The sequence below is a fragment of the Budorcas taxicolor genome, chromosome X, assembly GCF_023091745.1.
Source record: "Budorcas taxicolor isolate Tak-1 chromosome X, Takin1.1, whole genome shotgun sequence".
Taxonomy (NCBI): Eukaryota; Metazoa; Chordata; class Mammalia; order Artiodactyla; family Bovidae; genus Budorcas; species Budorcas taxicolor.
The window spans coordinates 29,831,424-29,845,595 of NC_068935.1; the positions used below are offsets into that span (position 1 = coordinate 29,831,424).

Sequence of the window (14,172 nt, forward strand, 5' to 3'; positions counted from 1 at the left end):
TTTCTGGCCAAAAGTTCATAGAGATGTGAAGCTATGCTTGATATTTTGTCTGACCCATTTTATATTCTCAGTTCAAATTGAATAAAAAGAAAAGAAAAGTTTGACTTGCTATATTGAAAGTGCTAATTTTGGTGGATGCTTTATAAATTAGATATTTTGTGTTAAAACTTAACACAAATTTAGAGTGTTCCTGGATTGTTATTAGACTGTGTCTATCAAGTTTATGGAATACGTAATACTGAGAGAGGTAGCAAAGTTTGGATCAAGCCTGGATCAAGCCAGAATACAAAAGGAACTAGAGAAATTGTAATGGTGAATCAATTGAATCTCCCTTGCTACATGACAGTAATAGGGATAAATGTAAAGTGCTGTACTTGTATAAAAGAATCGGAAGAGGTATAAATGTTAATAATACACAGTAGAACTGAGGAAAGAATAAAAAAGATGAGGATTAATCTGTAGCATGAAGGAATGATGTTGGAGGGAAGAGTTGTTTGACAGGTTCTTTGGATCATTGAAATAAATAGACTATTGAAGAACAGTGTAGAATAGCTTTTCTATTAGCTTTGAAAATTAGATTCAATTTTGACAGTCTGAAGACTTTGTCAGTGAGCTTGTTGGCCTTTTAAGGTGCCTTCTAGCTTGATGCATCTATGACCATGTTTAGAAGAAAACTCCTTTCAGAAGCCAGGCATTTAAAATTTTTAGCCATTTGAGGTTTTGTGCATATAGTTATCTAATTTACAGCAGCATTAACAGCTTGTAAAAGACAAATACCCACCTGCATTTGTTGATGAATTGTGTTTTAAATCATACATGCCCTTTTATGTGATGGAACATTTGCAGAGTTTTGTATATTATTTCAGTGATATTTTACTGCTTTTTAAAGGTTGAGTTTAATGCTGTTTTCAGTTTCTAGAAACATTAAGCTAAAGCAGTAGGGTGAAACAGATTCAGAAGTGCAGGGGAAATCTTATATTACTTGTAATATGAACATGACTGTAGAACTAAGTAACCTTATTTCATTTTCTAGGAAAAAACCAAGTGTATTGTTAATGACCACTAGATGTCTCTGAACTCCCTTGTAAAGAATCTTTTCCTCCATCTTTCTACAAAACATTTACGTCTTTCTTTACCAAGAGGTTTAAATCTTTAATGTATGTTTTTCAAAGAGTAGATATTAACTACATATGTGACTGAAAAATGAAACTCTTATTTTGCCAGTTAAAAACGAAGACAATTCTGTCCTTAATTATGTTCTGGAAGGTGGAATTTATGATTTCTAAAGAATCTTTAAAAACATATAGTAGCTTATTTCATAGTAAATATTTTAATCCAGAGTTTTTGTTAAATTTTCCATTATATCATTTTCTTCCTAGTTAATGGGTAATTTTTATGTTTCTGGATTTAGACTATTTAGACCATGTTTTTAGAATATTTCATGATAATATAAATCATTAGGGAATTAAAAAATGGATTACTGTTTTTTCTAGATGATCTCTTTTCCCCTCATTTTAAATGATTGGTCTTGTATAGTAGATCATTCACAATCTAGGAAGTGAAACTTCCCCCTTGAAGGAGGCAGTTGTGATTTCCATAATTAAAATAATTTGCTTCATTGAAAAACCCCAAAATACAGAGGATATAACTTGATTCATTATGTGAGTATGTCACTGTGTTCAAATTAACATTTTATTAATGATTAAACTTTAAACTTAGCTTACTAAAGAAGCTGTCTTTAAAAACAATCTTGCTTAAAGATGACTTTCCCAGAGACACCAATAAATAGTGTGAAATACTTAGAAAAAAAATAGAAACTTTAAAAAATAGAAACTTTGGTAGTTATATTTTATTCAGAGATCTCAAACTACTGAATTCACGGCTTCTGACTTAACTAACAGTCTTAAAATGCTTAAAGGCATGAACCTTCACTTCTGAATATGCCACATTTTGAAAGCCTTCAGCTAAAGGTTGAAAATTTCTTTGAGGCTCTTTTCCATTTAAAAATGCTGGCTATACAAAAGAGAAAATGAGTTTTAGTTCCATTTCTGTGTGCTAAAAAGATTGTGATTTCTTTCTCTGAAAAATTGTGTGGTCTTTAAGTAAGTAATCAGTCTCTATTGAACTACATAAACAAGTAGGAAGGATATGATCAATTTAGAGTTTTAAGCTCAGAGCATATGAATTGCCCTACCATTTTCCTTCTAGGAAAAAAATGTATTATAGTGAGGTCTTAGTCTTAGGACATTTAAAACTATCAGAATTAAAAGTATCTTTGCCGGATGACTATAAGAAGAAAAGATAATACTTTGTATAGTACCTTTTATACTATAAGGTTGCCAATCCCTTTATCAACAGTAGCTCATTAATTCCTTTTACTGAATGAATTTCAGGGCACTGTCTTCATTCATTTAGTGACAGACTGACATGACTGGGATATTTGAATAGAATCTGAGAAGTCTAAAAGATCTAGCACATTAGTCAGTTTACTGGAAAGGACATATTGAAAGTATCCAGAGTTTAATCAGTAAGTCCTTGCTCCTGCTTAAGTTCTTTGAGGTACTCAAAGAATAAAAAGCAGAATTTGGCTCTCTGAAATAAAGAACATTTCTTGATATAGCGACTATACTTTCTTGGCAAGGTTGCTCTGACTCTTCATTTTAGCCAAAAAATATTCTTAATTTTTAGACTCTAGGGAGTTTTTTCTTTCCTCTCTTAGACTCTCAAGAAGCTCTGTATGCATATCCTGTGGCCATGGACCTTAGAGTTGAATGAAAGTATTAATAATTCGTGATTACAATTGCCTTGCCTTTTGTGGTAGTTCAAATGAATTTTTTAGGTAGTATTTCAGAGAATTACACACTGTTGTACAATGTAATAAAAATTTCATGTTATTGCTGTTTGTTTTCAAATCACAGCTTTATTATTAATGAAAGTGTTCCTTATTTAAAATTAAGAACATGACATTCTTCATTAGAATTGTAGGAGAAAAAAGACTTTTTAGAAAATATTGCTATAGCTTTTTATGAGCTTCTTTCCCTTATTGTAGGTTTATCTGTGATAGTAAACATTAACTAAGTTATTAGTTAAGCACAGGATATTTGATAAATTATCTGTCCAGTCAGAGAAGAATTTTCTTTATAGATACTTTAGAAAAACAGAAGTCAAGTTAAAAAATTTCCAAGCTATCCTGTAGTCACAATGACACTTTTGTTTGTTGCTTATGCAGTGTAGCCTAGGAAATTTTATAAGGAAGGCCACTCATGATTTTTCATTTTATGTACTAATACTTAATTGTGTGATAACAGCTAATATTGGTATCTTAGAGCATTACTTTCTTAATGAAATGTGAGGATATGAATTAATACATTATTCAAAAAATTGGTAAAATATAAAATTATTGATGAGTTCTTGACTATAGAATTGTTAAAATATATTTATGTTTATGAGTTTAGTTCAGTCGCTCAGTTGTGTCTGACTCTTTGCGACCCCATGAATCGCAGCACGCCAGGCTTCCCTGTCCATCACCAACTCCGAGAGTTCACTCAAACTTACGTCCATCGAGTTGGTGATGCCATCTAGCCATCTCATCCTCTGTCGTCCCCTTTTCCTCCTGCCCCCAATCCCTCCCAGCATCAGAGTCTTTTCTAATGAGTCAACTCTTCACATGAGGTGGCCAAAGTACTGGAGTTTCAGCTTAGCATCATTCCTTCCAAAGAACACCCAGGGCTGATCTCCTTTGGAATGGACTGGTTGGATCTCCTTGCAGTCCAAGGGACTCTCAAGAGTCTTCTTCAACACCACAGTTCGAAAGCATCAATTCTTAAGCACTCAGCTTTCTTCACAGTCCAACTCTTTTATACTTATAGCTATATATTATTTCCCCATGTGCTTGAAAGACTAAAATGTCCTCTTCAGCCTTAATTTTCCAATAGATCCTATATAGAGGTGTGTACAGAAGGAGTTGTGCTTAACTTTGCCTTAAGGGTTAGATCAGAGGAATGGCTTCACAGAGGAGGTCCTTCTTGGAAATGAGCCTTGAAAGACCGGGAAGGAATTGGCCCTGGGACTATGGAAATGGCATGTGCAAAGGTAGAAACAAGCTCAGCATATTCACAAACAGCAAGTAGGTTGGTGTGCTGGGGTGTGAGTAGGAGAGTCCCGAAAGATGAGGAAAGAGCTGGCAGCCAAATGACCAGGGGCCCTGTTGAACTTTGATCACTATTCCATAGGAAATGGGGAGTCATTGAAAGATTTTAAGAGGGCGGTGACATGGTCAGATTCACTGTATAGAAATACTGCTCTGTGGAAATGGGCAAACGTCTACCTCAACTCCCATATAGGCTGATAATTCCCAAATTTCTATCTCTGTCTCTTCTCTGTTCCTCCTGTTTTCACCCCCACCTTGGCTAATATATCACCATCTGCCCCAGAGTCATTTTTTATTACTGCTGTCTTAACCTTCAAGAGCAAATGGTTACATCTAAAGGTACCAGCATAACACCTCGCACAAAGTGGGCATTCAGTGAATAAATGAGCGTGGAACTTTGGTTCTTCAGTGGGCTTCTGTCTCATAGACCCTATCATTGGATCACATTTGGATAGAATGTGAAGAAATGTAGCAATGGGTTTGAGTTCTTTTTTCCTCTTCCTTTCTTTTCTTTTCGTCTACCTTTCTCTAATGATGGACTTTAGTTGGCTATAACCCCTGAAGCTTTGGTTTGAATAGACAGTTGTAAACATCATGTGTTTTATTAGTAACTGTAGTGTTTGATTTAAGACTGAATTGTTCTAACAATCTGAAATACGATACATGCACTAACAGGAGTTTGTTTTACATATTTATGCTTATGTGCTATCCTGGCAACCCACTTCAGTATTCTTGCCTGGGAAATCCCATGGGCAGAGGAGTCTGCTGGGCTACAGTCCATAGGGTTGCAAAGAGTCAGGCATGACTTAGTGACTAAATAGCAGCGTCAGCTATCCTGTGAGGAAGTGACGTGACATTGTACAAATAACGATGTTTAAGTAGGAGCAATTAGGTAAAACTGTCATAACATTTGATACTTGCTTAAGAAATATAAGATATTTTTATATTATTATTATTAGAATATATAACTCCCATCTAATGGCCAGTGTGATTGGGCCCTGAGATTTTAGTGTAGAATGCCATTGCTTTTTGTTAGTATGAGAGGGGTTCCAAGGTGACAAAGAACCTGGGAAATATACCACAGAATATATAGTTGAAGGTGTTGATTCTGAAGGTAAAGTACAGGCACTTTACAAAACAGCAAAGGAAACAAAACCTCCCAGTTTTGTTTTACTAAGAACTATAGAGGAAAATTCTGACTTTGTAGAACTACCTACAAATTTTGAGGCACCAATGTGGAGTGCAATTTATTTACTTTTTTTGCTCCTGCTCATTCACCTGCTTTTGACTTTGAACCAATAGTGGGCACCGACCTTCTGTCATTTAGACTTAGGCAGCCTTAGTGTCTACGATTTTAGTACATAGGAAATGTAATGTGGAGTCTCTTTAATCTCTTTCAATAAGTCACTTCAAGTCTACTGATGCTTTCTGTGCCTTTTGAATTGATGCTTTGAAGCTGAGTATTGGGGCAAAGGATGTTTGAACTTGGTGCCTGGCGTGATTGATATTCACCACACAGTACAGGGCAGTGCCACTTACTGCAAACATCCCATCATTTATTAAATAAAGGTAGAGATCCATGTCCTAGTACTCAAAAGTTGGGACTTGGGTGATTTTGCATTGAACAGAATCATAAACCATTAAAAAGACATGGAAAACCAAGGCAGACAGTTTGCTTAAAGTCAATCTAAAGTCTAGTTTAAACCAGGGGCAAACTACAGCCCTTTACCTGTTTTGGTACAGCCTGCAAGCCAGGAATGATTTTTACATTTTCAAATGGTTGAAAGAAAATCAAAAGAAGGCTATTTTGTGACATGTGAAAATTATGCAAAGTTCAGATTTTAGTGTCAGTACAGTTTTTTTGGAACCCAGCCACACGCCTTCATGCTGCAGTGGCAAAGCCGAGTAGTTGTGACAGAGACCGTGTGGTCTGCGGATCCGACAGTATTTACTGTTTGGCTCTTCACAGAAAAGATGTGCTGACCCCTGATTTAAAGAATGTGTAAGAAAACTGGAAGGAAATAAATAATATAACCAAGGTAGACATAAGCATTATACAGTCCTTTAGGAAACATGTTAAATGAATGATGGGTAAAGGGGGAGCCTATTGAACCTAAAGGAGAGATGTTTGGCAGGTCTGGTGGTGATTGAGATGGAGGCATGAGAGCTGCCTTGTAATATTTGAAAGATTGTCGTACAGAAGAGGGAATCAGCTTGTTCAATCTGACTGCAAAGGTTAGACCTAGAACCAATTGTTGGAAACGATACGGTAGCACATTGTAGCTTTGCACAAGGGAATATTTTAAACTTATTCAGAGGTGGGCTAGGCAATCTTGTGAGGTAATGAGTACCCCATCGTTGGAAGAATTCAGACAGGCTGGACAGCTAATTAGCAAGGACCTAGTAGAAGAGATTCAGCATCAACTTGAGTGATTTTTAAAGGTCTTGTTCAATCTTGAGAGTCTGTAATTTTATGAGCTCCCCCTATTGAGACTCTGTATCAGGGGAAGATTTTGGAGTACACAGTATATCTTTGATTACATGACTCCTCCTGCTTAAAAATAATCAGTGAGATCCTTTTGTCAACTGAATTAAGTAAAATTGCTTAGTTCTTTGTTTTTAGCTTCTAGGTTCTTTGTATTTTGATTCAAACTTAGTCTTCTCCATCACTCTTACCCTGCACAGCATTTTCCAAGTTGGTTTCTACCAAACATTGTTCCAGGATTTGCATATATACAGTATGCAAAACAAGGTTTTGAATCCTGCCCTTGACCCTTGCAATCTACATTAGACTGCTAAGAGCTCTGTGAAGTCCTGCCATGACAAAATTTGTTTAACCTTTTAAAAACCTAGCATTTCCTGAGCATGTGTGAACACAAAGTACTTTTTTTTTTCCTTTGGCCACAGCTATTAACACTGCATAACAGTTTTCCATTTGTCATTTTCCTACTTTCTTCTGTTGTCTTTCTTGTTTTTGTGTCTCCTGTCTTCCTCTTATGTGCTGTTTTTCTCCCTTCAATTTCATTCCTAAATCCAGCATAGGGAAATCGTGAAAGAAGGAGATAATTAGACCACAGAACTGTGGAAACAGTTTGAGACCACGTGAACCACTCCCTGTAACCCCAAGGAAAATAGGAAGATAAAAAAGTACAAGAATCTAGGGGGAACATGTTTGTGAAAGAAGAAATTATATAAGATAAAATTGCTTTAGACATCATAAAATTTCTCAGAATCATTTCATTGTCATTTAGTTATTCAAAAAATGAATCACTGTTTTATTGGTAATCTGGCCTCTATAGAAATTTCTGGTGTTAGCTAGTGTTCTGTTTATGATACCATCTGCTTAGTTAGGCAGTCTTTAAGTGTGTGAATAAAAGATGGGGTTGGTATCTTTAGAGGAAGTGGCATTACCTACGCTAGGAAGGTAACATCCAGACTCACTCATTTCTTGATGCCTTTCTCCAGAGAGTTAGATTATTTTTCTGTCTGTAGTTAGTGACAGGTTAAAAGGAATGAAGGTAAGAACTTATTATAGAGTCTATTTATAATCATCTTGCGATATTCTACTTCCCTGCATATGAAACTGTCTCAAAAGTATTAGTTTTTTCCTGAATCACCCATATGAACCATGAATATGTATCTAAAGATATCTGCAGTCACAGGCAACTATTACTTATTGAGAATAATAATAGCCAGAGGGTATAGCTTAATGATTCAAGAATCAGCTTCACATAAAGACTCTATCTAGTCTCCCTAGAAACCAACAATCAAATCTCATCAGGGTCAACTTAGCCCTTTCTATAATAGATAAATTGAATAACATGCTGTTTAATTTGTATGTGTGGTATTGAATGAAGCTATGAAGAGTGTTTGGTCTGCATATTAAAGATACTGCTATTGTTTTGGTAAGTAAGGAAAATTCCAATGTTATTTTTTCTAAATTATTTAACCTTGAGTAATTGAGGATGGTTACTTTTAATAGTTAAACAATAATTTGTTAATGAAGAATTTTTTCCTGGCTAGACTGTCTTTGGTTTTCTGCCTTCTTTTGGGCTTGAATTTTACACAGTAGAAGATGCTTGGATAGTTGATAATATTTCTATATGCCATTTTTCTAGCTTTTATTTGGAAAGATACAACTGTATTTAAAAAATTTGCCACTTCTTAAAAATGTTACAGATTGCAATATTCATTACAAAAAAATTTAGAAAATACATGCTAGTATAAAGAAGAAAATAAAAGTTCCCACTGATTCTATATTCAGAAATAGATGCTGTTAACCACCAGTAACTCTGCCCATAGTTCTCTTCCAGCTATTTCTATTGTGTATGTGTATATATACTAAGATGTATTTATATGTATATCATAATTTCCAAATGAGCAAAAATTTAGTTCCCAGTATTTCTCTGCTAAAAAGCACACTGCTGTAAATATTGTTTTGTAAATCTTCATGTACATCTATTCCCTTATGTTAAGCATCTAGAAGTGGAATTGTTCATTCAAAGAATATGAAATTTTTAGGATACATCATTGATGTTCCCAATTTTCTTTCTAGAAAGATAGTATTTTAGTCTGCTTGGGCTGCCATAACACAGTACCCACATGAGGTGACAATTTCTCATGGCTTAGGCTCCAGGTGGGTTGGTTTCTGGTGAGGCCTTTCTCGCTGGCTTGTAGATGGTATCTTCTTCCTGTGTCCTTACACGGAAGGACTCAATCGTTATGACTTTGGTTAACCTTAATTACCTCCTTTTAAAGGCCCTCTGTCCAAACACAATCACGTTGTGGGGGTGTTAAAGCTTCAACTTATAGATTTGGGGAGGGCACAGTTTTTTCACAGTGACATCCCATCATCAGTGAATGAGAGCTTCCATTTCACCATCTTATTGCCAACACTGGATGCACATATCACACACATGTGAACATGTCTTTGCTAATTTGATAAATATATCATTGTTTTACTTTGCATGTCTTTGAGTGAAAAAAAGTTTTTAATATTTGGACACTTAAAATTATTTTGTTTTCTATTCTTGTACTTTGACCACTTTTTGGTTGGAGTTCTCAATTGTTAATAAATCCACATTTTTATTTGAGCATTTAGCTATTTTATATCTTATCAAATATTTTTGCTTATACAAAAAGAAACCATTTTAAATGTTATTTATCCTTTGATATTAAGCCATTATTTACCTTTCAAATACAGCAAAATATACCAGGTTAATATATGAGTGTCCATATTAATGAATCATATATTTAACGTTCACCATACGTTCATAAAAGCTGTTTATAGTTTGGATGCATTGATTTGCTGGCAGTGAAATATAGGTAGTGGCAAGGTTAATGTGGAATCTTTCCAGCTATTGTTTGCTTTGAATTAACAACTGCAGCAGTGTTTCCTCAGAACTCTGATCCCACGAGGTATGCTTTGAGAAGAGACTTCTGCTGATTGAATGGCTGATTGAATTGCTTGCTTTCTCCATCTCCTACCCTAGTGGTTGACAGTGCTTATTAGAACTTTAAAGGCTCTGAGCATCCCTATAGAAAAGAAATCTGACTTTTGTAAGCTGAGTACTTCCAAATCGTACTTTGACAAGAGGACATCCCCTTATTTTTTTAATGTGACTTTTGTTAACTTTTTGTTTTGAAATATTTATAGATTCACAGGAAGCTGTGAAGAGATGTCCAGGGAGGGCCCATGCACCCTTCACCAAGTTTTCCCAGATGGCAGCATCTTCCATAAACACAGGACAGTGTCACCATCAGAAAATGGACATTAATACAATCCAAAGAGCTTATTCAGATTTCGTTGGTTATAGATGAACTCTTGTGTGTGGGTGTGTGTGCACATGGTTGTGTGTGTGGATGAGTGTGTATGTGTGTGCTAAGTTGCTTCAGTCGTGTCTGACTCTTTGTGACCCCATGGACTGTAGCCTGCCAGGCTCCTCTATTCATGGGATTCTCCAGGCCAGAATACTGAAGTGGGTTGCTGTGCCCTCATGAGTGTGTAGTTCAGTACAATTTGATCACACATAGGTACATGTAACTAGCACCACCAGAAGACTTACTCGTGCTGGCTCTATAAAGTCACACCCCCTCACCCCCTTTTTCTAGTCCCTGGCAATTTCTAAACTTCTGTCATTTAATAATTTGTTATATAAATGGAACACTGTGCTATGTAACCTTTTGAGATTGGCTTTTTTTCACTCAGATAGGGTTCATTTAGGTTTCTGCATATACCAATAGCTCTTTCCTTTTTACTGCTGAGCAGTATTTCATGATATGGATGTACCACAGTTTACCCACTCTCCCACTGAATGATATTTATCCACTTATGATATATTTAGTGGAATATAGCCTGTTTGAATATTGTTCTGAAGAATACCAATTTAGAAAATTCTCTATCACAGAAGTGATAGAATCAAACAATTACCACTTTTTGAAGGTTGTACCTGGGTTGCAGAAATTAAAAGTCTTCTTTATTTGGTTCAGGAATTCCAGAGACGCTGTAATACTCTGATTTCATTGATTGAGAAAGAAAATATGGAAATTGAGGAAAGAGAGAGAGCAGAAAAGAAGAAACGGGCAACTAAAACTCCAATGGTAAAATTTTCAGCATTTTCCTAACTTTTAGGTAGATCCCATTTTTTTTACATAATTAAAATGCCTATATTATGTTTAATGCTATAGTGATACCTATTATAAAGACTGGTTTTTATGAAATGCTGATTTGTTTTTGACAGAAAAAGAATTACACTACAACCACGTGTTTCCTATTTGTTTGTAGCGTATACGGTTAGGAACTCCCTAGTAACAGGGCTCAGTATTTTTAAAAATTTCTCATTACTTTTAAGCAGAAGTGTAATGCAAGTAAAATCCTCTGAACTGAGACTGGAGTTGTCATGGGGAGTAGAAGAGGGGTGGGGTGGGGTGGGGCTGAGGTTGAAACTGAGAGTTCTGATTTGATCAAAGAAGTTTTCTGATCTTTGTGGAACTATGAATACAAATAAGAACTTTGAGGAGACAGCAAAGCTTTACTTGATTTACTTGGTAATAAGTTAACTGTTAATAGTAAGATGATTTTAACTCAGTCAGGTTGCCTTGTATAGTTACAATTTCAAGTAGTCTTTTAACATATTATTTGAGTGTGGTTAAGTAAACTACCATATTTCATCAAGTCTAAGATGCCTTCCATTGTAAGACAAAGCAGTATTTTATGTGCTACTAAGAAAAACTGCTGCCAAGTAACTCTGATTTGTCATCAATTCTAGAATGCATCCTGATTTCAGAGATGCTAAAGTGGGAAACAAGTGTGCATCATAGAATATATGAAATATGATATTTTAGCATCTATCATAACATTTCAAAAGTAATACACTCATAATTAACATTTTTCCCAGAAAATTTTAAGTATTAAGTAGTTCTTTAAGCATACATTTTTAGTACCATGTGTGAGTAGAAACTTGGTGACTATTTTTGATGGGTATTTTATGTCTTTTCTTAACAAGAGAACATGTTTGGAGGTTATTTTACATTGGGTTATATAGTTTGTTGGGCTATATAGAACATTAACTGTGAGTATAACATTTAAGTGAATATTCATGTTAAAATTTTTTTTTGATGCATTTACATCCTAGATTTAACATTGTTGGGCCATTTAAAAATGTGCATATTGGAGCAGAACATTAAATCTGTTTCCATTTTAGTCACAGAAAAGAAAAGCAGAGTCAGCTACTGAGAGCTCTGGAAAGAAGGATGTCAAGAAGGTGAAATCCTAAAGCCTAGAAATAAAGTTTTAAATGGGAAACTGCTATTTTCTTGTTCCCATCTTCAAATGCTAATTGCCAGTTCCAGTGTATTCATGGTACTCTAAGAAAAATCAATTTGGTTTTGATTTCTTGCATATTTTATATATTTTACAATGCTTTCTACCTGAAATGTGTAGCTTTAGATTTTATGCATTCTAGTATTTTTGTGTACTGTATTTTGTGTATTTCATGTCTTCATCTAAATCCTCTCAGTCCTTGTTCTTTTGAAGCTTGTGCTGAGGTTTTAGCTTTTCTATGTTTTATATGCCGCTGCTTTGAAAGAGAACCTAGATTCTATAGCTGTATTATTGTTGTTTCATACTTTAAATTTATATGGCTGTGGAAAAATGAATTAAAATGATTTGAGGAGAAAGACTTTTTCACTTCTTTGTTGCTTTCTTTTCTATTGAGTATGGGCTTGTACGTGTTACTGCATACTGTGATTAGCATAATAATTGTTTCTTTGAGGTCATCTAAATATTTTTTTCCTAAAGGAATAAAGGGTGAGAACAGAAAATTATTAAAAAAACTAATATTTGATACTGTGCTTGCTGTCAGTATGCATTACATTTAAATTATTCTCTAAATATTCAAGTGGGAAAGTATAATAAAGAAATGTCTATAAGAAATTTAATTATTTCCTGTGTTTTGTGCAGTAGAAAATAGTTGTGTTTACTGAATTGTATTGTTCACAACTATGTATTTGGTTGAAAGTTAAAGCTTTGCTTGCTGACTTGTGCCTGATCTTTTATCACATAGAGCCAGTTCAGGGGAGTCTGGGTATAACACGTAGATTTATTAACAACTCAGTTGCGAGTATGAAATAAGCAGCATGCATGCAGAAGAAAGGGGGAGGTCTTCCATAGGAATGCAAGTATGCTCAGTTCACAAGACAGAGTATCCGAGGTTTTATATACCAAGAGCTTCTATCTTTCCCACACCACAGACCCCCACACAGGCCAGTGGGATGTGAGATGGGAGGAGATCTGCTCCACACAGTCACTCCAGGCTCCAGTCCGACTGAGGCTCCCATGTTTCGTATCTGCACCGTCTAGAACGTGTGGGTTATTCAGCTGCCACCATAGGAGAACAGGAGTCTGGAGAATCACATAGAGGCTCTTTATTGCCTCGGTCCAGAAGAGACAGATGTCACACCCATTTATATTTCATTGTCCAAAACTAGTCACATGGTCTTGTGTATGTGCCAGAGGACTGGCAAATATAGGAGAACAAATGGAATGCCTTACATTACTGCCTCCGCCACAGGGGCTGTCACACGAAACTGTTAGTGTGTGATTAATCAGAGTCAAGATCAAGTTATGAGGAACAGGGAAAATGGATCAGAGCCTAGTGTGAAATGCATAGCAGTTAAGTAAAGCTGGGCATGTGGGATGGTGGTGTTTGTTATTAAAACAAAATTTGGACGACTGAAGAGTTGCTCTCTCCCTGACCCAAGATCTTTTTGCATTTCCTCTCCGACTCTGTTTAGTGTACCACTGGCAAAGCTTGGTGCAAGTCAGCATCTTTCACATCCTCATTGTCATTGGGGTTCTGCAACATAGGACTAGGTCTTCTAGAATGACAACCCATCGTCTGCTGGACTCTTCCAAGTCTTTGTTCATTGTCCAGATTTCATATTTCTTACTGCCGTGCTCCTGATTGGATTCTTTTTACTGTTTCCACTATTAGGAGACTTGTACTCTGTTGGAGGTTTGGATGAAACTGGGTTGCTATTAAGAGATGAGTTTACAATGATGTTAGGTCAAGGAACCCAGAGATATCCAAATCTATCCTTGGCTTAACCACCCTTGCTATAAGGTTCACAAAAGAGGCAAAGGTAAGCCAAGTCATACTTCACTAGCTGGTGCTTTGCTCCAAACTACAATCCAGAGCTCTTAAATCCAAAATAAAATCTCAGAATTTTCCACTCCAGTGACATTAAAAGTTCCAGTCATCTGAGATGGAGAAAATTATACATTAGAGGGTCTTATTAATACCCACAAGTTCTGTGCACTGAAAAATATCCCAATTAGGGTCTTGGACTCTGATCAATCAGTTCAGCATTTCTTGGGGAGAAATGAAGGTTCAGGGTGGGAGCAGGTACAATTAGGATCTTTGAACTTCTTTCATGGACATGTAACAATCTTTACTTCTTGTTCTTTTTCTGTTAACCCAAAGGGGGTAATGACTAAGCTGTAATGATTTAGCCATTAACCC

General features: G+C 35.7%; 1 protein-coding gene across 1 annotated transcript in view; it reads left to right on the plus strand.

The window, feature by feature from the left end:
• The window catches only part of SMARCA1 (SWI/SNF related, matrix associated, actin dependent regulator of chromatin, subfamily a, member 1), a 67,861-nt gene extending 55,589 nt beyond the window's left edge, over window positions 1-12,272 (plus strand). The window contains exons 24-25 of the mRNA XM_052663030.1: window positions 10,640-10,750; window positions 11,854-12,272. Of these exons, the coding sequence (XP_052518990.1) occupies window positions 10,640-10,750; window positions 11,854-11,925 (183 nt within the window). The 3' untranslated portion in view covers window positions 11,926-12,272. The remainder of the gene's footprint in view (window positions 1-10,639; window positions 10,751-11,853) is intronic.
• The last annotated feature ends 1,900 nt before the right edge of the window (window positions 12,273-14,172 follow it).